Below are 23,670 nucleotides of genomic sequence, written 5' to 3' on the forward strand. Positions count from 1 at the left end.
TCACCGACCCGGGGTGCTCTGGGCGAGCGGGGCTGAGCCGGGCGCACAGCACCGCGCACAACGAGCCCGGACCCGCGGCCGTGCCGGGGGAGCAGCGGGCGGGCGCCGGGTGCCGCGGCTCCGCTCCCAGCCCCGCACGGCAGCCGGCGCCCGTCGCCCGCCGGGGACACCCCCGGGGCGGCCCAAGATGGCGGCGGGCGCGGCGGGCGCCGCCTTTGTTGGGCGCGGGGCCGGGCGGCGGCGGCGGCGCGTGCGCGCTGTGGCGCGGCCAGAGGCGGCTGCGGCGGGCGGCGGTGAGGAACCGGCCCCGGCCCCGGCCCCGGCCCTGCGCGGCCACGGCCCCTGCCCGCGGCCCACGGCTCGGAGCGGCGCCCGCGTGGATGGGATGGAAGCGGGACCCTCGGGAGCAGGTACCGGGGGGGACCCGGCGGGGGCGCGCGGTGAGCAGCGTGCGCTGAGGGAGCCTGCAAGGGGCGGGCGGGTGCCCGCTGCGGGCCGGGGAGCCCCGCTGCGGGGGCCGGGGCCGGGGCCGGGGCCACTGGGGGTGCGGGGGGCGATGCCCCGGGGAGCGGGGCGGCCGCAGCGTGGTACCGGCGTGGGGGGGGGACGGACAGGGCCGGGGTCGTGCCTGGCTGGGGTGTGGGGTACCCCGGGGCGCCGCGCGGCCCCGGTGCGAAGGGGCCGTTGTGCACGGAGCAGCAGCGGCCCCCCGGCTCCTCGCCCTCCCCGTCCCCCCGGCGCAGCGTTCGGGGGCCGCAGGCCGGGAGCTGGCGTGGGGCCGGCGATGCTCGCGTCGTGACAGCCCCGAGCGGGTCCTCACCCCGCGGCGGGGCATGCGCGGAGCCGGGGCTGTGCGGGGCCGGGGCTGTGCGGGGCCGGGGCTGTGCGGGGCCGGCTGCCGGCGAGGGTCGAGCTCCGGGCTCACCCCGAGTGCCCCCGGCCCCGGCTGCAGCCGGGAGCGGCGCTTGGCGCTTCCCGCAGCCCTGCGCACCGGCTCGTTCTGCGGGGCGCTGCGCCCCGAAATTCACCTCCCGGTCCCGGCCTTGCTCTCGAGCCCGACGTGAGCATCACAAACCGGTGCTGCGGGAGGGACTTGGTGCCTGAAATAATGCAGGTGGGAGCGATGGGGACGGGGACCTCGGCCCTTTCGTGCGGGAGCGTTTGCTGCCGGCTGTACCGCGCTGGCGTGCTGGGATTTTGACACGGAGTTGTGCAGCTTCGCAAGCAAACGTCGGTCCTTCCGCATGGCATTTAAAGTGCGGCACGGAGATCTCTGCTACCTTCTGGCTGCCGGCGCTTTGTGCTTGGGGCTGATTTATTGGCATTGGGAAGCTGTGATTTGGCGTCATGGGCTTTGCCGGAGCGATAGTGGGGCTGCTGCAGTGGGGCAGTGGAGATAACGCTGCCTGCCAGCCATCACTTACTCTGTTAAGGTGCTGTAAGATGTTGTTACCTTGGATGGGATGGGGATGGGTTTGGGTTGCAGTTCCACTGATGGGGGCTGTGCTGGGAGCAGGGACTCTGCTCTCTTGGGAGTTTCCCCTTTCCTCCCCATATCTGCCTGGGGATGTCTGCTCCCGCCCGCCTTCCCCTGCGTCCAGGGGAGGCGTTTTCCCCGTGTTGCAGATCCCACCCTGCCTTAGCATCCCTTTGCCTGCTGATGGATTCGGGTGCAGGGCTGAGGCTCCTGGGTGAGCTCTGATGATGCTGGGCTGTGACAGGTCAGGCTGATAAAGCAGGAGTCCAGCATGTGCCTGGATGTGCCCGACCTGAAGATGCCTGGAAAGCCGGTGGGGAACGTGGGACATGCTGTGACCCACAGGCACTGCTCAGGGAGCCCAGGGACACACGTGTGTGCGGTGGCTTTAAAACTGAACTCATTCCCCCCCCCAACTTTTAGCTTTCTTTATCCCTCCCAAACTTCCTAAACGCTGTTAATCCTAACCGATGTCTTCCTGTGCTCAACCCTGCGAAACCCCCAAAGCTGTTCCGTCTGTTGGGTCTCTTTATCTTCAGGAAACACGAAATTGCATGGGCCTGTTTCTGGGATGGGACTGTACCAAGAAACAGAGCCGGGAGCAGCTCATTGCCTGGAGACACGGCACCTATGGGTTATCTCTAACCACTTCTGCAGCCTCTCTCTTAACCCCAGAACGAACAAAACAGAGACGCGTTATTAAGGTGGCAGGCGCTAAAAAGAAGCCAAACCAGGCAAGGAAGCACTGCTCTTTCGGCCGGGTGATCCATGATGGAGCTGCAGAAGGGCTCTAACCACCAGGGACCCCAGCCTGAGGCTCTGCAGGGCTGCCCATGGTGCAGGGACACAGAGAGGAGCCGGCATTGCCTTTGTCCTGTCCCCTCCGGCACCGGGGGCTGCCTTTGTCTGGTGCTCCCGGCTCTGTACGGCCCCGGCTGCTGCCTGGATGTGTGCGGGAGCAGAATGAGACCCCGTGGGCAGGCAGGAGAGGTGTCAGCCTGCACCCAGGCCAGGCACGGCTGCGGTGCGGGGTCACGGAGCCTGGTGTGATTACCAGAGGTGGTGGCAGTCATGGTGCTGGGTGCCTCTTGGACCCCATCAGAGGGACCAGAAAGGGGGACATGGAGCTGCTGGGCAGCCAGGGCCAGCAAGACCCTCATGGGTCGACTCATGCCAACATGGGTCAAAGCCGTGTCTGTGCTGCTGGCATCGCTGCTCTGCTCTCCCTGGAGCCAAGGGCGCTGTTTTGTGATCCCAGGGAATGATGTGGTGGAGGTGGTGATGCTCTTGCTGCTGTGCTGTGCTCTGTCACAGCATCCGTGGGTTCATTCCATGGTCCAGCGTCGGCTGCGTTGGGGCAGGTTTATAACTTGACACTTTAGTTTGTCCCCCGTGATGCCCAAGCAGGAAGGGGAGGTTTGGCACGGCACAGCAATGCCCTTTGCAGCACTTGGTGTCGAAGATACGAAGAGCTCTCGTGTTTTCAGAAGTAAGCATTGTAGTAAATCAGATTATAGCCCGTTGTGGCACGTTTCTTGTGTGCAGCTACTACAGTGCAGGGCAGGAGCAGCTCGGGTTTTCCCTCAGAAGATGGTCTCTGATGGACACAGGATGGATTTAATGCAGCCAGAGCCCTCTGCCCCGTGTGGCCATGAGCTACCTGAACTCAGTGTAGTGTTGAACCAAAAAGCTCTGTGAATGTGGTGTGCTCAGGGTGACTGCAGGAGCAGACAGCCAGCGCGATGCCTGGCTTGGCAGGGATAAGGTGGTGCTTTTTGGAAGTCTGGGCTTTGCGGGACAGCATCAGTCACTTGGAGCCAGCAGGAGTGAGGATGTTGAGCCTGGAGACTGGGAAAGCCAATTGCTCATCCCACTTGCCATTGCCTTTCCTTCTCTTGCTTTGCCTCCTGATGGGGGCTTTTCACTTCTCAGGTGGGTTTCTGGGGCTCCTTTCGGGCTGGAGGTGGCTCAGGTCAAGCAGGGAGCGCTGCGTGTCCGGTGGTGTCGGTGTGTGCCGCTCCCCTCTGACTCCTGGCTGTGTTTTGGGGGCCGGTGCGTGGGGAAGGGGCCGCCGCAGAGCCTCTGCCGCCGCCGCCGCAATCAAACTCCCTTTTGTCTCGCCCCGTTCCCGTGGCCCCTCGCCTGAATGCGGCGCTGGAGAGGATTTCAATGCCATGGTAATTTCGTGCCGTCCCACCGGGCGCAGGCAGCTGTTGGGCAATGGGGTCGTGTTCCCCAGCTGTTACCATAAATAACAGCAACAAAGCATCTCCCGGAGCTAGCTCCCCCAGACGCCCTTGCACCTTGGCAGCGCTGCCCTCGCCAGCATCTCTGCCCCTTGGTGCTTCCCAGCTAAGGAGTCACGGGATGATGCTCCCACCGCCGGCGCGGCCCCGGGGCACGGCTTTTGTGTGCCCAAGTCTGTGATTTCTCGCGGGCCGCTGCATTTCTAATGGCAGGCGGATTTCATCCCGCTCACTGCCCGCATTGTGCGCAGGAACGGCGCTGCCCCGCCAGCCCCCGGCCGCCCGCATTTACATGACAAAGTGGGAGCCTGTACAGCTTCGCCATGGAGAGTCCAGATATGCCGGAGCCCCCCTGTCTGTGGGTGGGTTGGGTGGGTTTTAAGGAGTTTTCTCCTATCAAAGGGAACCGGCACGTTTTGTCGTGCTGTGCCTGCCACAGCGTCCTCGGAGCCAGGCAGAGGGTGGCGTTTGGGAGGACCTGCACTGAGGCTCGTCGCTGGGGCACCCTGAGCATCCTGGTGCGGTCAGGGGTGAGCCCACCCTGCGTGCTCACCAAAGGGCTTTGGGATCTCTCCTGCCTGGGCCAAAGCAGCCAAGGCCAAGCCAGAGCTGCAGTTGCATTCTGCAGCTCCCATCAGGCGCCGAGCATCAGCCCTGGTCCCCCTCCCTGTGCTGGTTGATGCCATGGCACCACCCTTACAAATAGCCGTGTCCTGGGTAGGCAGCACTGCACCAGGCTGTGCTTTTTGGGTCTGGAAGTGATTGAGAAGGGAAAAGTCATTATTGCTCCCTGCTTTGCTGGGTGAGCTCCTGGCGGGCGGCAGGAGCCCTGCAGTGAGCCTGGGGCTGGGCTGCCGGGGTGCCTGCCCCTTCTCATCGCATTCGAGGACTGTGTGCGTGCTGTCAGCAAAATGAACCCCTCTGGGTCAGCCCAGAGCTCAGCGCTGCTCCTGTGTCCTCCCCCGGCCTCTGCAGAGCATCCCGCTGCCATCGCGGTGCTGCTCCAGCCAGCCGGGCTGCCCGGTTACACTGCCTCCTGTTCGCAGTATCTCGTGGCTCTCATCAAGCTCCTGAGCCAGATTTTGTGTTGCTGGAGGCCGACTCCTTCCTCTGTGACTGACGATCCTCATTGTCAGGCCGTACATTCACAAAGCATCCAGGGCGGCTCTGTACAGAGTTATCTGGGGGCCGACGGGTGCAGTGCCGGGGTTGTGGGATGAGCGCAGGACAGTTCGGTCACCCCTTGGCAGCGCAGCTCCTGCCAACACCAAACCGCCTTCAGCTGCTCTCCAGAGCTGTGCCTGCTGCCCTGTGTCCCCTGCGTCTGCAGGGACACTGCTGGCACGTGGAGGGGGGCACATGGAGATGCTGCCCTTGTCACACACGGCTGCTGGGGTGAGGAGGTCCAACAGAGGTGCTGGCGTTGAGTACTGCGTTCAGCTCTGGGGACCCAACACAAGAGGGCTGTGGAGCTGCTTGAGTGAGTCCAGAGGAGGCCACGGAGCTGCTGCGAGGGCTGGAGCAGCTCTGCTCTGGAGCCAGGCTGAGAGAGCTGGGCTGGGGCAGCCTGGAGAAGAGAAGGCTCCTGAAGGGGAGACCTGAGAGCAGCTCCAGTGCCTAAAGGGGCTGCAGGGAACCTGGAGAGGGGCTTGGGACAAGGGCCTGTAGGGACAGGCCAAGGGGAATGGCTTGAACCTGCCCGAGGGGAGACTGAGCTGAGCTCTTAGGCAGAAGCTCTTCCCTGTGAGGGTGCTGAGGCGCTGGCACAGGGTGCCCAGAGAAGCTGTGGCTGCCCCATCCCTGGCAGTGCTCAAGGCCAGGTTGGACACAGGGGCTTGGAGCAAGCTGCTCCAGTGGAAGGGGTCCCTGCCCGGGGCAGGGGTTGGAGCTGGAGGAGCTTTAAGGTCCCTTCAGCCCAAACCATCGCATGGTTCTGTGATGTGGTTGCAGGGCAGGCAGCAGCGAGGGGCTGTGCTCCGGCAGCTCTTGCAAGTGGGCTGCCTGGCTTCTCACTCGAGAGGCAGAGCCGGGAGCGGTGGCTTCAGCAGCACTGGCAAATGCCTCCGAATGCAAACCATCACTTCAGGATGCAGCAGCTTGCAGCCAGGACTGGCCATTGCCAGGGAATGTTTGTCATGTGGGGACATGAATTACATGGCAAGGAGCTCCTCCGAGCATCGCTCTATTACCACGAGCTGCCCCCGCAGCGTGGTGCAGCCGGTTGTGGCCAGGGCCGCTGCCTGTGCCTGTGGAGATCCCGATCTTACTCCTTGAACTGCTCTGAGTCCCATCCTGCCTTGTGCAAGGAGATGCAGGGGCCAGGTTAGCCCCAGGCTCGGGGTTCCTGGGCTTGTGGCTTTGTGGGAAGTTCAGCCCCTGGGTGCTCCCAGGGCTCATCCCATCCCCTTGGTGCAGCAAAAGTCTCACAGAGATGGGGTGCCAAAGCAAAAAGCAGATCTGAAGCTCAGTTTTGCCGCTCTTCTGGTTTTCCACTTCCGATATTTTTAGCCTGGAGCTGAAATTTGGATCAAAAAAGCAAGTGGATGGGAGCAAGGGGTGCGAAGAGCACCATGTGTTGAGGAGCCGGAATGGGAGCCGGGACGCTGCTCGGGGCTGACGTGGACAGTTGGCCACCCAGATGGAGCGCTGTGAATACCCCCACGCTGCGCTCCCCGCACCCGGCCCAGCTGGCTGGGGCCTAGTGGGCTTTGAGAGACAAGAGAAGATGGAAACTGGGATAGGAGGAGATGGGAAGAGTGGGACCAGTGCAGGAAGGGGAGATCTCGCCTTGGAGAGCAGCGGTGTTGAGCGCTTCTTTGGGGTTGTTTTATAAGATACCTTTGAGTCCAAGCGTGCTGTCAGGTCAGAAACACAGCTCAGCCCCGGGGCTGGGCGCTGGTACCCACCCCTGCATCTCCAGAGCTTCCTTAGTCTGTATAATGGGCCTTGTGGAAAAAAGCGTACTTCCCTCTTTACGGGTTTGGGGCCGTGGTGCTTGAAGTGGGGATTTGAGATTGGTTTTTTGCTGCCTCTCATAATTCATAGGGAGGTGCACGAGGACATGGGTGTGCGTGCGGTCAGGAGTCCCCTGGCCTCTGAAGGTCTGTACTGCTGCCACACATGGTCCTGGGTGAGTGCCTTTCCCCGAGGCAAAGCAGGGCTTACTTCTGTGCTGGAGGATGCTTTGACACCTGCGCGGCTTGGCACTGCCCTTGGACAGCTCGGCTGGGGCCGTCGCTTGCCAGGTGGTGCCGGGGAAGCTGTTTCCAGCTGTGCTGGTCCAGATTCTGCCACCACCACCTCCTGCCAGGAGCAGTAAGGGGGAGACCTCCTGGTTCGGATGCGGTGATGCAGGGCGCCGTGACTGCATTGCGTGCCTGCCCTCCTGACCGGCTCTCTCCTCGCAGCTGCAGGCGCATACCTGCCCCCCTTGCAGCAGGTATTCCAAGCGCCCCGTCGGCCCGGGATAGGAACTGTTGGGAAGCCCATCAAGCTCTTGGCCAACTACTTTGAAGTGGACATTCCCAAGATTGATGTGTATCATTATGAAGTGGATATCAAGCCCGACAAATGCCCACGCAGAGTCAACAGGTAAGGCAAGTATTAGAGGTTTTGGCACTCATTCCCTGCTTCCAGTTTCCTTGTGGAGGCTCCATAAGTGCCTGTCTCTGTCTTCGCCAGCGGAAGCCATCAGCGTGACATGGTGGCAGGGCCACAGTGATGTCCAGTGCCCACGTGTGGCTGGACCCCACCAGCCGGGTTTGTGCAGCAGTGCTGCTTCCTGCCCCTGGCAGCCTTGGAGCTCCTGTCCCTGCTTCTTTAAAGCAGCTGTGCTATTTTGGCAGTGATCCCTCGTTTAAAAATAGCAGCTCAGACCTCGGGTCATGATGTACTTCTCTGTTCTTTGTTTTCCTTTTGATGTCCTGTTCTCTGCCTGTCCCCTCCCACCCTGTGTGTGCTCAAGCCAATGAACCAAGTAGGGCAAGGCCAAGGCCCTCCTGCCCCCGGGGGAATCAGCTCTGCTCTCTGGTGCCCCATGGCTCAGCAGTGCCCTGAGAAGGGACCAGGCTGTAAAGAAACCAGCAAAATGAACCTGTTCCTTCTCTCCTCCCATCCCTGTTTCTTGCCCCCTCACCTGCGTAGGGAAGTTGTGGAGTATATGGTACAGCACTTCAAACCGCAGATCTTTGGTGACCGAAAGCCAGTCTATGATGGGAAGAAGAACATCTACACTGTCACAGCCTTACCCATTGGAAACGAGCGGGTAAGAAGGGGTGATAAGCCCCGTGCTGGCAGCGTGACCTGCCTCCAGGCTGGGAGGGACAAGCTAAATCTGACCCCTTCCGCTTGTGCCTGTGGGGATGCCATGATCATAGATCCCAGCCTGGTTTGGGTTGAAGGGACCTTAAGGCTCCTCCAGCTCCAACCCCTGCCACGGGCAGGGACCCCTTCCACTGGAGCAGCTTGCTCCAAGCCCCTGTGTCCAACCTGGCCTTGAGCACTGCCAGGGATGGGGCAGCCACAGCTTCCCTGGGCACCCTGTGCCAGCGCCTCAGCACCCTCACAGGGAAGAGCTTCTGCCTAAGAGCTCAGCTCAGTCTCCCCTCGGGCAGGTTCAAGCCATTCCCCTTGGCCTGGCCCTACAGGCTGTTGTGATCGCTTCCCCTTCCCTTCTGCACACAGGTTGACTTTGAGGTGACGATCCCGGGGGAAGGCAAGGACAGGATATTTAAGGTCTCTATCAAATGGATGGCCATCGTGAGCTGGCGCATGCTGCACGAGGCCCTGGTCAGCGGGCAGATCCCCGTCCCCCTGGAGTCGGTCCAGGCGCTGGATGTTGCCATGAGGCACTTGGCTTCCATGAGGTACCTGCATAGAGGGAGGGAACCGGCTGCTGTGGCTGGGACTGGCCTTGATGGTCTTTGGGAGAAGGTGTCCGTGCTGCCCTGGGTGCTCCCGCAAAAGAAAGAACCGGGGTGATGCAGCCGCGGCGCAGGCCGTGGCTCAGGGGGGCTGTTGGGGTGCTCTGGTCGCTGCTGGTGAGCGCTGTTTGACCTGGTGTGCCCTGCTTTGCAGGTACACTCCTGTGGGTCGCTCCTTCTTCTCCCCTCCCGAAGGCTACTACCACCCCCTGGGAGGCGGCAGGGAGGTCTGGTTCGGTTTCCACCAGTCAGTCAGGCCTGCCATGTGGAAGATGATGCTCAACATTGATGGTGATGTATTTATTCATGCTGGGGAGCTGCAGTCCTGGGGTTGGGTGTGCTGGGGTTGGGGCTGGATCCAGCCGAGGGTTGGCCAGGTCCATGTGCTGGGGGAGAGCAGAGACACATCGTGGTGTTTGTCCTGCAGTGTCGGCCACCGCCTTCTACAAAGCCCAGCCCGTAATCGAGTTCATGTGTGAGGTCCTGGACATCCGGAACATCGACGAGCAGCCGAAGCCCCTGACGGACTCGCAGAGAGTGCGTTTCACCAAGGAGATCAAAGGTAGAGCACTGCAGACCCGTCCCCAGCTGGATGCTGCCCAGACACCGCCTGCGGCTCCTCTCCCGCTCAGCCCCTGCGGTGATGGGGAGGGAGCAGGAGTTGCACATTGACCAGGCCTTGACTCTGCTGTGTCTCCCTGTCTCACATCAGGTCTGAAAGTGGAGGTTACCCACTGTGGGCAGATGAAGAGGAAATACCGCGTGTGTAACGTTACCCGGCGGCCGGCCAGCCACCAGACGTAAGGCGGGTGGGAAGCTGCCCTTGGAAAAATCTGAGCTGTTCTCCTTTGGGCATCTGCTGGTGTCATTAGGGAAGGGCTGCGATGGCAAAAGGAGATGTGTCTGCGGCTCTGCGGCCAGTGTGGGCTGTGGTGAAGGCAAGCAGGATGCAGGCGACAGTGGGAGAGCAGAGGATGCTTTGTCCGGCAGGCAGCGTGCTGCAGCGGGCAGGAGCTGGCACGCCAGGATTTGTCCTAGTTTTTACCTCTGAGTTTGGTGGGGTTTTTCTTTCTTAAGGTAGACACTGCCACAGCAGAGCCTTTGTCAGGGGCCAAAGTGATTCCCTGCCTTCGAATCGTGTGTGTGTGCCAGGGAGCAGGCTGGGCCAGGGCACCCCTTGGTGTCAGGGGCTGCCCTGCTCCCTGCCACAGGACAAAACCACCCCAAACGAAGAAGCACAGCAGGAAATCCTGGCTCGTGCTGTACAAACCCAGGCGCTGGCAGAAGATCTCCCAGTTCTTGCCCATTCCCAAACCAGTGGTGCCTGCTCTGGCCGGCGCTGTCCAGAGTCCCCGCTGCAGCAGGGACAGCTCCGTGGCCACAGCCACGTTTCCTGTTGCACAACCCCATCTGCAGGTGTATCTCACGGGGGTTCATGTGTGTGTCACCCAGGCACCCTGCTTCCTTGATGCTCCAGCATCGCTGGGTCCCAGCCCTGGGGCTTTGTGCGTGCAGCAGGGATGCGATGTCTCACCACGCTGTTTGGGCTGGCTCTCCCCATTTTGGCCTCCCTAAAGATTATTGGGTCAGTTCTTCATTTTCACAGAGCTCTTTAGGGAGCTGCAGACAGCTGGTGCTGGGTATCGCACCCTGGTTATGTGCACAGCACCCTCTCAGCCCTGACTGCTGTGGGTTTGAAGGGAGATGCAGCCCTCTTGGCCCTGCAGCTCTGCCCACCCTGGAGCCGCTGCTCTGTACCTGGAGAGAGTGGTTAACCCGGAGCTCAGCTCAGCTCGGCTCCCAGGCAGGGCACCAAGCACAGAAGTCCTCCTGAGTGCCAGTGTGCTGTACTTGTGTACCTGACAGTGGCACGCGTGGCATGTCCTGCACTAAACATTTGCCCTGATTAGCTGGATTAGTGAGGGAGAGCTTTATTTCGGGACCCGAGTCCCACACTGGGGTCGGAGTATTCTTGGCTCCATTTCTGAAAACACCACCGTTGTGCTCTTTATTCTTGGATGGTAGCTCGGGGTGGGAGCCTGCCTGGTCCCTCTCTTCCCAGCCAGAGTAAGTAGTGCTTGAGCTCTGGAAGTGTGGGTTCTGAGTAGGTGCACCTTCGTGTCCTGCCTCTGCCAGGTTTCCCCTGCAGCTGGAGAGCGGTCAGACAGTGGAGTGCACAGTGGCTCAGTACTTCAAGCAGAAATACAACCTGCAGCTGAAATACCCCCACCTGCCCTGTCTCCAGGTTGGCCAGGAGCAGAAGCACACGTACCTGCCCTTAGAGGTGAGTATGAGCTCGTGTGTTGTGAGCATGAGTTGCCTCAGTGTTGACTTGGCAAGAGCTGCAGGCTGGTTTTGGGCTCGCTGCAGGGCGTGAGTGCTGTGCCCATGGGGCAGCTCAGCAGTGGTCCCCCACGTCTCGCCTGTCCCTAACACGAAGCTGCTGTCTCTCCGCTGCCATGCAGGTGTGTAACATCGTGGCAGGCCAGCGGTGCATCAAGAAGCTCACAGACAATCAGACATCAACAATGATAAAAGCAACAGCCCGGTCTGCCCCAGACAGGCAGGAGGAAATCAGTCGCCTGGTACGTGGCACAAGGGATGGGAGGGATCGTGTTTGGGCTGTGGCTCTGGTAGCGGGTACAGCATCGTGTCTGTGATGCGCCTTGTCCTGCTCCTCAGCTGCTCTGCGCTGGAGCGCTGCAGCCTGCTCGGGAGATGCTGGTGGGATTAATGGCTTGGGTTTATTCCCCTCTTCCCACTGAATCCCTGGTCAGAGATGCCTGCATGGGGGTAATGGACACATGCATGGAGGAGCCCAGCTCCAAGTGACCGTGGAAACTCGTGTACAGCAAATTCACGCTAATGGAACCTGATCCAAAGGGAGCTGGAACTAAAAATAGGAAAACAAATTAGAGAAATGTCCCTGGCTGTGGGTGAATGTGGGGGCTGTGTTGTGGGGCTGTGGTACGGGAGCTCTGCAGGTCAGCCGGGGGCAAGGCAGGGGACCACGAACCTAGCTCTGCTCTGCATTGATCAGTGTGCTCAAAAATGTCCCCCATGGGTCAGTTTGGTTTGACCCTTTGTGTTAAACCGCTTGCCCTCTCCTTCCAGAGAGGTCGACAGCTCTGTAGGGACCAGGACTTGAGGTGCCAGCTGAAGCTGCGTGGGATGCAGCAGTTGGTCTCACTCCTTCTATGGCCTTTCCTTCCCTTTGCAGATGAAGAACGCCAGCTACAACCTGGATCCGTACATTCAAGAGTTCGGGATCAAGGTTAAGGATGACATGACGGAGGTGACGGGGAGGGTCCTGCCAGCGCCCATCCTGCAGTACGGAGGCAGGGTAAGCAGGGCTGCGCTGCCTGGGTGCTGAGCTGGGTTGTGCGGAGAGAGGCCTTCACCCCAGAAAACGTTGTTTCTGAGCAAAACTTGTGCTACCTTCATGTGTGTGGGGTAGAGCAGGCGTTTTTTATCACAGGGCTTTGGGTTTGCGGTTGGTTTGTCAATACAAGGGTCATGAAAGTTGTAACCAAGAGTCAGTCAGTGACAGAAGTGCGAGCTGAAGGGGAGCTCAGGGCAAGCAGCTTGGGTGAATTTTCCATCACTGCTAAGGAGCTGAGATGGGGAATTGCCCATGGCTGACCCTGGCAGGGCAGGGAGCTGGTGAGGGCGTGTGGCTTGGCGATGGGGAGCACAACCACAGCCCGTGCTCCCCGGGGCACTGCTCTGACTGTCTGTTTGCCTTGCAGAACCGGGCCATTGCAACTCCCAACCAGGGCGTGTGGGACATGCGAGGGAAGCAGTTCTACAACGGCATTGAGATCAAAGTCTGGGCCATTGCTTGCTTTGCCCCACAGAAGCAGTGTCGAGAGGAGGTGCTGAAGTAAGGAAAGGGGCAGCCCGTGAGGGTGGGGGGGAGCTGTGGCTCGTGGGGTCCCACCCTGCTGCTCCCAGCCTGGGGCTGCACATCCTCCATCACTAATACCTGATGTGTGCGCAGCTGAATTAATTGCTCGTGGTACAAGTTTGATCTGGGTTCACACTTGGGTGTTCAGTCTTGTTTCTGTTGGTTTATCCAGGGAGCCTGACTGTTTATGCTGGCTGCAAACAGCCGTCACAGAGCCTGCCAGGGCGGGGTGAGCACATTGGCACATGTGAGCTGACAGTCAGGCTCTCCTCGATCTGCTCTTTGCATCAGGTAGCTGCAGCACTGGGATCTGATACTGCCAGCCCAAAAGCTGTATTGAACTCTTCTAAGCTGGATCCCCTCAGAGAGATGGGGTTGTGAGGGGTGTTGAATCAAGCTTCCCCATAGTCAGTCTGAAATACGGTAATTCATGTAGGAAACATCCTGACCTGCCATGGGTTTTTATTACAGAGCACTGCGAGGCTTTCTGAAAAGCTTTGGTAGCTTAGACCTTCTCTGCTTTGTTAGCAAAGTGACACCGAGTGGGGAGAGACAGCGCACTCCTCCTCTGACTCCTTTGGGGCAGAGCTGGGAGCCCTGTTCTCCCTTGAGCGCTCTCTGCACCAGGTTTATCCTTGGTAATCCAAAAACCCAAAGTGTGGCTGAGCACTTTGGTTTGGTTTTGCAAATCACCTGGAGATGAGCAGGTTTGCTCCCCCTTCTCCAGCCTTCCAACAGAGGATGGCTGATGGCCCCACCGCTTCAGGAGGAGTCAGTGCTGGGGTAGGAGGGCAGCAAGAGGGGACAGGTCGGCTCTGGCAAGTGCTGGTCTTGCATTTCCTGCACCAATGCACTTGCTGGATGCCGCAGAGCCGCAGGTGATGTCCCTGTGTCTGTCCGGACCCGCTCCAGCCGGGGGTCTCCTCTCGCTCGGTGCCGTGCAGGAGAGCTCCGGGCTCACTGCTTCTCCTCCTGGGCACAGGAACTTCACGGACCAGCTGCGCAAGATCTCCAAGGACGCAGGGATGCCCATCCAAGGCCAGCCGTGCTTCTGCAAATACGCCCAGGGTGCAGACAGTGTGGAGCCCATGTTTCGACACCTCAAGAACACCTATTCGGGGCTGCAGCTCATCATTGTCATCCTGCCAGGGAAGACACCGGTGTACGGTGCGTGTGGGGCTGGGGCGAGCGGGGAGAGGAGAGGGCCCTCCCCTCTCCCTCCTGCTGTGGTTTCTCTCCCTGTTTCCAAGGATGCTGCTGGCAGCGGCACGTTGCTGATTGCCTTGTGCTCATCTGCTTCCTCTGCCCGCAGCCGAGGTGAAGCGTGTTGGGGACACCCTCCTGGGGATGGCCACGCAGTGTGTCCAGGTCAAGAACGTGGTGAAAACCTCCCCACAGACCCTTTCCAACCTCTGTCTCAAGATCAATGTCAAGCTCGGGGGGATCAACAACATCCTTGTGCCTCACCAGCGGTTCGTACGGCTCCTGCCTCTCATGGGTTTGGGACTTGATTCCCAAGTCCCTGGCGGTGCTGCCTGCCTGAATGTACCTGGGGAAGAGGGAGCCTGTGGGTGGCTGTGTGAAGTAGCTCTTTGAAATGGAGGTTTTCAGCCTGTCTCGCCTTGTAATGAGCTACTGATGTGCTCAGGCCAGAGCCTGGAAGTCGGGAGATGTTATCTGTGTGATCTGTTCATATCCATTGGGCTGTGCATCACCTTGACAGGGCCCCAAATGCCTGACTGCTGCTTTCTCTTCTCTTCCACCAGCTCTGCTGTCTTTCAGCAGCCGGTGATCTTCCTTGGGGCCGATGTCACTCACCCGCCGGCAGGAGATGGGAAGAAACCCTCCATAACGGCTGTAAGTTCCTTGTCCAGAGCCAGGCTTGGTGCCCAAGAGCCCTGCAGGGACGCAGGAGCTGGAATGGGACTCGTGTATGCCATGAGGTCCCTGTGGTGACACCTCTTGAGGTGGTCCCATGCTCGTTTGGGTGTCCTGATCTCACTCTCGGGGAGGTGGGTCCCTGATCCCATCCTGCCTCTGCTGCGGTTTTGGGGAGCCACTGGGAGAGCTGGCAGCTGCCAGCAGATGGGGCTGGTGATGTGCTGGACCCCGTGAGTGCTGTCAGACAGGGACAGGGTGTGAGGGGAGCTGGGTGCTGCTGCCGTGCTCCCTGAAGTCATCCCTGAGCATCCCCATCCTTCAGTGCAGCCCTAGGAGGGACCTTCCCCAGCCGGGAGAGCCGGGGCTTTGGAGATGGGGAGAAACTGGGCTGCTTCTGAGCCTTCTGGGGAGGAGGATTTGCCTTCACCTCAAGTGAGCAATGAGCATCCAGCTATGAAGTGCCACTGGCATGCTGGTGGGGCTGGGTGGCAGCTCGTGCCCTTCACCAGGCTGTAGGACGTTGTTACAGTGAGGGAGAGTGTCAGGTTCAGTTAAGCACGTCAGCATTTTCCTACTAAGTTCTTAACTTTCCAGGGCTCCCAGCTCAGGTTTTCCTTGGCATGCGAATGCCTCTTTGGAACGAGTGGGTTTTTTCTTCATTAGCAGGGGTTGGGAAATGCTTTTGGCTCTTTGCTGTAGGTGTGGGTGGGACAGAACAGGCTGTTTCCTGGCGGCAGCGTTGCTCCTCTGAAAACATCTTCTGTGTTTTGCTGTGCAGGACCACGGCGGGGCTTTTTTTATCTTCGTTTTCATGAGAGCTGTTTTGAAGCTGCAGGGGAGGAGGGCAGCGCCTTCACATGGCCTTGATCTTGTCCTTGGTGTGCTGTTAACTGGACAATAGAAGGGGGTCCGTGGCTGAAGCCAAAGGAAACGTTTCTGTTGTGCACATAAGCTCCGATGGTGCAGCCCAGACCCTAGAGCTCCATTTGGGAATGGCTTTAACCTGCCCGAGGGGAGCCTGAGCTGAGCTCTTGGGCAGAAGCTCTTCCCTGTGAGGGTGCTGAGGCGCTGGCACAGGGTGCCCAGAGAAGCTGTGGCTGCCCCATCCCTGGCAGTGCTCAAGGCCAGGTTGGACACAGGGGCTTGGAGCAAGCTGCTCCAGTGGAAGGGGTCCCTGCCCTGCCCTGTGCTGCTGGGGCAGAGCAGCAGCAGCCCCCACAACCAGGAGTGAAACCAGGATGTGGCCATGACCAGGGATGTCCCTTTTGGGCTCTAGTTGCCTGTACAGTATTCACTGTCCCATCTCTTGTGAGCTCGGATGCTCTGCCCACTGCCAGCTGTGGGTGTTGGAAGTGTGCGGAGGCTGGGAATGTCCGTGTCCCTTCCATCCTTGCTGTTGTAACCTGTGGCCCTGGCCTCTTGTCACTGCAGGTTGTGGGCAGCATGGACGCCCACCCCAGCCGGTACTGTGCCACGGTGCGTGTGCAGCGTCCTCGCCAGGAGATCATCGAGGACTTGTCCTACATGGTGAGGGAGCTCCTCATCCAGTTCTATAAATCCACCCGCTTCAAACCCACCAGGATCATCTTCTACCGCGATGGCGTTCCCGAGGGACAGCTCCCGCAGGTGAGGACCCCATAGATCCTTGTCGGCTCCCTTAGGGGTGGTTGGGTGCCAGTGTGTCCCCTCACCCTGAATGCCCACTCTCTCCAGATCCTTCACTATGAGCTCCTAGCGATCCGAGATGCCTGCATCAAACTGGAAAAGGATTACCAGCCTGGCATCACCTACATCGTCGTCCAGAAGAGGCATCACACCCGTCTCTTCTGCGCAGACAAGAACGAGAGGGTGAGTGCCACGGGGTGCCGGGGTTGTAGGAGGCTGATTCATCCACATCCCTTAGGAAGAGCCAGCCCTGACTGTGCCGAGGGCAAAGCTCACCGCTGGCAGTGGATAGCTCGTGCTTGACTGTAACGTGCTGCTCGGTTGAGTCCTGCATCCATGAGGATTAGGCTGCTTCCAGAAACCCAAACAGCTGTTTGCTGTTACGATGAGTTACTGGGTGCTGATGATCCTGGTGGCTCTCTGGAAATAGCCTCTGTCAGCTTGAAAACATCTGTTGTTTTGGTGATAGCTGTAGCCGCTGACGTGACAGGATGAATAACCCCTTGCTTGCTCACAGCTTGTTCGCGTGTGCTGTGCAGTAGCATCAGTTGCCGTAGCTTTTCCTAGATTTGATCTAAATTTAGTGGTTAGATCCAACCTAACCAAACTCTGGCTCTACCTGAGCATGAAGATTAAATCTTGGGAACTGAGGACAGGTTTTGATCAGGGTGCAAAAGCCCCAGTATTTGCTGGCAGAGACTCTGGCATACTCTCTGTATGGATCCTTAGAGTTCTGCTCCCTTGATCCTCATTTCTGCAGCAGGATGGGCCAGTGCCCAGCTCTCAGCTGCCTGCTTTCCTTCTGATGCTGTTTGCTCTGTCACCAGGTGATGCCTGGTGTTAATGCTTGCAGGAAATGCCAGCAAGCCTGTGGGGGCAGGGAGCAGAGCAGGATGAGCTGCTGCTGTCCACTGTTAGGAGCGCTCAGCGAGCAGCTCTGCATAGTGCTGAGATGGGGATGCTGCAGTGCGGCCCTGGTGCAGGGCGAGTGCGTTACGGACGGTGCTCTAGGCAGCTGGAAATAACCAAACTCTGCAGTGCTTGGATCTCTCTCTCTGTTTCCTGTAGATTGGAAAGAGTGGGAACATCCCAGCAGGAACAACAGTGGATACAAATATCACCCACCCCTTTGAGTTCGACTTCTACCTGTGCAGTCACGCAGGCATTCAGGTACTGCGCTGCAGAGCTGGCTGTTGTGGTGCTGCTGGCTTTCTTTGGCTGTTGTTGCAGGCTGTGCTCTCATGCATCTGACCAGCCCTGTCGGAGCTCCGTGCAGCTCCAGAGACATGGACAGCTCCATCCAAGCTGCCTTTGCGGTGGTTTTGGCGAGCCGGTGCTGGGACTGCTGCATTATATGGCACATACTTGATATCTCTCGGAGCCAAGGATCTCTCTAATGAGATATTCCTCCTTCAGAGGGGCCAATTCAGCAGCTTGTCAGCTGGTGTCTGAGCGTGCCGGGCTCGCTGGGGCGCCTGGTTGTCAGCAGGGACCTGTTGTCTGGCTGTGGGCGGGAGAGCTGGTTTGCTTTGCAGCTGCCTTTCTTCAGGCAGCCAAGATTAGTCAGAGACTGTACTGCAAAAATTGCACTCATTTAATCCACAGCTGCTTCCGCAGGGGAGGCTTCCTGGCTTCCTCCCCTCCTGCAGGGACAGTGCGAGCTGGCCCGGGTCAGTGAGGAGCTGGTGTGGTGCAGTGGCAGGGCATGGGCACGGGGCAGTGGCAGTAGTGCTTGTTTGCACATCAGTGCTAAGGGCTTTCTTGCCTCGTGGCGCCTGCGTGCGTGCGGGGTTCTCGCATTAGGGAGGCACAGGCATCTGTCCTGCTCAGGCTGTCTGATGGGTTGATTTGACTGGGGAGGGGATGATGAGGACACAAGGCTCTCTCATGCTGCCCCCTCTCCTTCTCAGGGTACGAGCCGGCCATCCCATTACTATGTCCTCTGGGATGACAACCGGTTCACCGCGGATGAGCTGCAGATCCTCACGTACCAGCTGTGCCATACCTACGTGCGCTGCACCCGCTCCGTCTCCATCCCAGCCCCGGCGTACTACGCGCGACTGGTGGCATTCAGAGCACGGTACCATCTCGTGGACAAGGAGCACGATAGGTGAGGGGCTCTCAGGCCGCGGGGGTGTTCAAAAGTGCCTGAATCCGAGCAGGGCTGCAGCAGACCCTCGCTCGAGGGGGAGATCTGCACATAGCTGCATCCTTTTAGGTCCTGGCCTGGGGGGAGCTGGGGCTAAAGGAGGGCTAAGTCCCACCGCAAGTTAAGCCTCGGCCTGGAGGAGCATCCCTGGGGTGTGTGAGCATTACCAGCCACCTCGGGGTACTGGAATCTCTGCGGTGCCAAGCACAGTAGCTGGCACGCACCGCATCCCTGTACACTGGTGAGATGCCTGCCTGTGCTGCCAGACTCTGCTCTCCAAGGGGTTTTCTCAGCGTTCCTGGGGGAAAGGGGAATCTGAAATAATTACACATTGGTTTCCTTGATTTTCAGTGGTGAGGGCAGCCATATATCTGGACAGAGCAACGGCAGAGACCCCCAGGCCTTGGCGAAGGCTGTGCAGGTTCATCAGGACACTTTACGTACCATGTACTTTGCTTGAAAGCCTTTTGTTACCTCACTCAAGAAAGCTTTCAGATTTGTAGGAGCCATACAAAAAAGGAAGCATTGGGACACCTTGTTTATTTTCCAATGAGAAATCACTGCAGGGCAGGCAGCGTCGAGTCGAGGCAGGAGACCAGCACCACGGGACAGGGAAGAGCCAACACCTCTGGAGGATCGCAAGAAACCGATGGCTATTTTTTTGATCATTTTTTCTGGCTTTGCAAAATTTTGACCTGACCAAACACACGAAGGCATTCGAGGAAGGGAGAACGCTCCTCCCGGGAGGCGGACGCAGGTTGTCATTGATAAGATGCAATACTATAGACTCCTGACTGTGAACTGGCGGATTTGGTCCTCCGTTGCCCACCAGGCGCTGGTAGGTATTTTTTGTGTGGGTTGGGGGGAGGGGATTTTTAGAGCCTTAAAACAGAAGACTAGATTTATAAAACTAATATTTTAGAATATGAGATGCTTTAATGGGTTAAGGGGAAATAAAAGAAACCACCTAGTTTATAGGAGAATTCTAACACTAACAGTTCCCCGGCCCCTGCATAATTCCCCCCCGTATAATGTAAGGCACCCTAGCACTTAGCTCGGAACTGAGAACTGTCTTCCTTGTGTTAAAAGCTAGTTAGCTGCTGCCGTTTGAAGCAACAGTCCAGACTTTTCCATGGGTGAGTGCCTTACTATGATGCTGCAAAATTTCCATGTTTTTAATCTTGTGAGGAAAACAGTAATCTCGTCTTGATGGTGGTCCATATTTCCATCGGAAGGAGTTGATTTCTATGGTCCTAAGTTGCAGTTTATGTTAGATCACAACCTCATGGTGGTTAAACTCCATTGAAAGATGTTGCACTTTCACACAGGACACGTTTAAAGGCTGCTGACCCATTTTTTGTTTTCCAGTGTACTACTTGTTATTTAAAACTGTTTCTGACAAATGGGGGCATCTTCCTCCCGTGAGGACAGAAATCGCTCTCGGTTGTTTTCCCCCTTTTGTTTTGGTTTTCTTTTTCCCTGAATTTTTATGATGGACACCGGGATTTTTTTACTAAACATTATTTTTATACGAGACCGAGTCTGTTGCCAAACTACACGAGTCGTTAACATTGTCAGAGTTTACATCACCACGCTTCCCGAGGCTCTGCGCTCACACCAGAGGTTTCCAACGTTCCCTGTCCCACGAGTGTTCCCAACCACAGTCCGTGCAGCGCTGGGTGCTCCTCAGCACCCACCTCCCATGTGCATTCAGCACGTGTCTGCCCGGGTCGGCTGCTTCCCGAAGTACAATGTACCCCAAATCCAGCACCTCCAAACTGTCCCCCCCCTCTGCTGCTAGGTTTTGCTGCTCTTCGTGTCACAGTGTCACTGATCTCATGCACAGGGGTTTTGTTTTATTCTGAAAGCACACCAGGGTTGTTCCTTTAGTCAGAATGATGAAATCCTTGTTATTGTCATGGGGGAAACTCCTACTGAGTTGTGTCTGTAACAGGAAAAAAAGCCTTTTTCCCAACAGTAACGTAGTGACTGCTTTTCAGACTCGTTTTGCCGTACAGAAAGGCCGTTGTGCACAGTGGGGCAGTAGTAGCAACTCATTCCCAATGCCATGTGGGCAGATTATCTGGGTTATTTACATGAACGTGTACGCAGCGCTTCCTGCAAGAGAGCAAATGACGCTCATGCTCCTCCCGCGCTCTTCAAGGGAAGAGCTTGAAGTGTAATCATTCTCCTGCCAGCCATGAGCACGTTTCCGAGGCAGATCCACCACAAGCACTGCCCCATGTCAGTACGCGTGGATAGAAGCACACCTTTTTGGTTTGTACTTTCTGATGTTTAAACTTGCCTTCATGAAAAGAACCCCGTTGGTCATGTTGGCCCCTTGATCTGTCCCAGCAGTGGGAGTTCACTCGGCCCGTTTTCTTTTTCGGGCACCGTGTTTGTGAAAGGTGAAGACATCAATATGCTATGCAAACTAAGTGCTGAGCCCACTGATGCCGCGTTTTGTGAGGATCCTGCGTTTAGCACAGTCCAGTTTTTTTGCCTCAAGACGACAGTATTTTGTTTGTATTCTCCTTTGCACCTTGTGTCAACCTCCACTGCTGTATATCTGCAAGGTGACAGGGAGGAGACCAGGAACTGTTCGTGGTCAGTAGGGTAGCAAACTCTTAGGAAGGCTTTTAGAGAGTAGGGAACGCATCAACACTAAACACCAACATGAGAAGCCTACATTCCTGTACACAAGTGCCTGCATAGTGACACAAATTCAGCACCTCTCCATCTCATCCTCAGAACTCTGGCTCATGTTCCTTGCAAGCAAAATGATCCCAGAGGGGCTGTACCCACTCACCTGGTGTTAGAAAGCTCCTCGTTAAGGATAAGATCGGGGTTGAGGTCAAGGTTCTCTCTGCAAATCAGTTTGTTCACCAGCATTACGATGGAAAGCCCCTGGCTGCTGTTCTGCAGTGAGGGGCAAAGGTATTTTGGGTTCTAGTGTTTTATTTTCGTGTTTTAGTTGGGTCTAGGATTCTGAAATGTCTTTTCGTAGCTGTGGCATCGCACGTGCCATTTTTAACCATTTGAAAAGAGACAGTGCGGGCATTTACAGAAACAGCTTCTTGCTCTGTAACAATTTTTTGTAACCTTGAGACTTGAAATGTAAAATGGACCTTTAAGATTTGCACTCATTTGTAAGGTGGCTGTTCATAGAAAACTATGAATGAAGACTTGCTGATGTAGCACCTCTTTTTAACAGCGTTTTAACTACGCGACAGCTTCACAGCTTCTGAAACTCTCAGCTGTTGACTTGCAGATCGTGTTCTGCCCTTATTTCACCCTCTGCGTTGGGTTTTCATGGGTTTGAATGAATCAAAAAAGCCAAACTCAGTAGCTGCTGTGCCCTTTAAACCCCGTTTCCATTCTGAAGACATTTAGAAGGGGTTTGAGTTACCCACATGTTTTGTATAATGGACTATGCACTGTACCTTCGACACGGCTCCAGCATTCAGCATTTCTGCCCTTTTCTTGTCCGAGATGCAAACGAGTAACTGCATGTTGAGGTGCTGTGCATTTTGCTACCCGTAGCGGATAGATGTTAACCCAGATACATATCAGGATCTGTAGTTGCAAACACAAAGTCACAAACCCCACATGGACATCCCAGATGGCTCCCGAGTCTCTGCCTTCTCCATGCGCACGTGTTCCTTCTGCAACTGGAAGCATCTCCGGGTGCCTGCCGTTTCATGGGAAGAGGAGTAACTTTGATTTACCCATCAGCTGTTGAATGCTGTTCGATTCCCTTATCTTCTGTGTGAGTATAATGGGGAGGAGAGGGCAGAGCAGCCCTTTCCCCAAAGCTTTCAGGGGCGGTCGGGGTGTTCTGGTATTCACAGGCATAAGACCTGATGTCTTGAGTGTCCAAAAGCCCAAGCATTCAACGTTGCCTCGCGGGAAGTTTTCTTCTTGGAAAAAAAGTGAGTGTGACGTAAAAGAATGTGATTCTTTCAGGAAGAGAAAGCCAGACAGAAGAGAGCAATAACCAAGTGAAATCCATATCTTGCCTGAGTGATTTGCACTTCAATAGTTGTGAAAGAAAATTTGCAGGACTCCAGTGCTTTTGTGTTCAATTTCTAGCCCCTTTCGTACCTCCTTTATACGAGCAAGTGTTGAACTGTACATAGGGTGTTAACGAGACGTTCTGTTTGGGTTGTTATTTTCCTTGTGGGTTATTTTGTTTTGGCTTTTGCTTGAGCTCCGTATGGTCCCTTTGTTAAATAGACGTGAACAGTTGATGTACAGTGCTTACTGAACAAGCAGCAGCACAAAACTTATTTTATTAAGAAAATACGGCTTATATTTTAAAGGTCGGGTATCAATTTTCCTTTTTGTATGCGTGGAATTGAGACTGGTGAAGAGTAACAAAATCCTTGGATTAGGCCAAAAGAAAATCCTGTAAGATCATAACCACCTCCTTATTAAAGAAAACAGTATGATTCAAGAGCTCCAGAACATTGTATTTATATTGATTCGATTTGGTTTGATTTGATTTGATTGCCTTTGTGGATTTCTCTCCTCTTTTTTTTTGCCTTGGTCCTGGTTTTTGCTTGCAACTTTGACTCCGCAGTCCCAAGTGTCTGTTACCCTGTAACTGTTGGCAGAAGACCTAAATAAAAGCAATGTGAACATGTTGGGGTGATCCTCCTGAGTCAGATCGCGTGGGGAAGGTTCATGCGCAGCCCTCCCCCTTGGGAAAGGCTTGGGGATGGAGAGGGAAGCGCTGACTGTAGCTGGATTGGGTCAGGTACTGCAGAGGATCCAAACCCCATCCCATAATGAGGGAAACACTTCAGTGAACAAATATTTCTTAAAACTTCTTGGAGTATGGGAGCCAATTCTGCTTCTTATTAGAATGTATCTGGCTGAGGACTGGGTTAAGTTGAGCTCCTTGGGTCATCAGATAGCAGGACTATGCATCAAAGTACACTGCTTTTCCAGCTACGTTGTGTGCTCTGGGGCTGTAAAGCACAGCGGAGCCAACAGCCTTTTAAGTGGACAGGTTTTGGATCCCTTTTGGACTGGGGTTAATCCTGACCCTCTGGGTTTCTCTTGTTTTACCTTTCTCAGCTTCGGGATCCCATGCAAGCATCCCAACCCTCTCCAATGCTAACAGCTTATGGTTGTCATAGGGTCCAAAACTGGAGGCTGTTTCCCATCCTCTGAATCCTTAGATCTGCTTGTGCTTCACCTTGCAAACATGCATTGAGGTACCTATAGACGACGGATTATTTAGCAGCTGAGCTCTAACTGGCGTTTGAATAATGCTGAGTAATTCTAAGGAAGCTCTTGCTAAAGACACACACGTCCTCATTAGATAATTTGCACTGTAGCATTCAGAACGTGTGCTACCAAACCAAGCACTTGTATGGGTTCCGCACGCATCCTGCTGCTGGTTTTGGGGTTATAGC

General features: G+C 56.6%; 1 protein-coding gene across 3 annotated transcripts; it reads left to right on the forward strand.

The window, feature by feature from the left end:
• Positions 1-287: 287 nt before the first annotated feature.
• LOC136023489 (protein argonaute-1) lies at positions 288-22,893 on the forward strand. Of its 3 annotated transcripts, XM_065697972.1 has the most exons (19): positions 288-410; positions 7,131-7,314; positions 7,867-7,987; positions 8,407-8,588; positions 8,800-8,936; positions 9,073-9,207; positions 9,358-9,445; positions 10,782-10,929; positions 11,111-11,230; positions 11,866-11,988; positions 12,395-12,528; positions 13,535-13,719; positions 13,865-14,024; positions 14,319-14,409; positions 15,865-16,059; positions 16,147-16,281; positions 17,167-17,268; positions 18,009-18,208; positions 18,599-22,893. In XM_065697972.1, exons 1-19 carry the CDS (start codon positions 386-388, stop codon positions 18,705-18,707), a joined length of 2,574 nt encoding a protein of 857 aa, XP_065554044.1. In that variant the 5' UTR covers positions 288-385; the 3' UTR covers positions 18,708-22,893. The 3 variants fall into 3 exon arrangements, with proteins under 3 accessions (XP_065554044.1, XP_065554046.1, XP_065554045.1); XM_065697973.1 differs by lacking the exon at positions 288-410 and having other exon boundaries at positions 7,205-7,319; XM_065697974.1 differs by lacking the exons at positions 18,009-18,208; positions 18,599-22,893 and having other exon boundaries at positions 17,137-17,223.
• Positions 22,894-23,670: the final 777 nt, after the last annotated feature.

This window comes from Lathamus discolor, chromosome 18, assembly GCF_037157495.1.
Source record: "Lathamus discolor isolate bLatDis1 chromosome 18, bLatDis1.hap1, whole genome shotgun sequence".
Classification (NCBI taxonomy): domain Eukaryota; kingdom Metazoa; phylum Chordata; class Aves; order Psittaciformes; family Psittacidae; genus Lathamus; species Lathamus discolor.

Coding starts and splice junctions, on each gene's coding strand:
- LOC136023489 (XM_065697972.1), top strand. CDS start 386: ATGGAAGCGGGACCCTCGGGAGCAG. Junction 7,988..8,406: donor TACCCATTGGAAACGAGCGG/GTAAGAAGGGGT, acceptor TTCTGCACACAG/GTTGACTTTGAGGTGACGAT. Junction 18,209..18,598: donor GTGGACAAGGAGCACGATAG/GTGAGGGGCTCT, acceptor CTTGATTTTCAG/TGGTGAGGGCAGCCATATAT.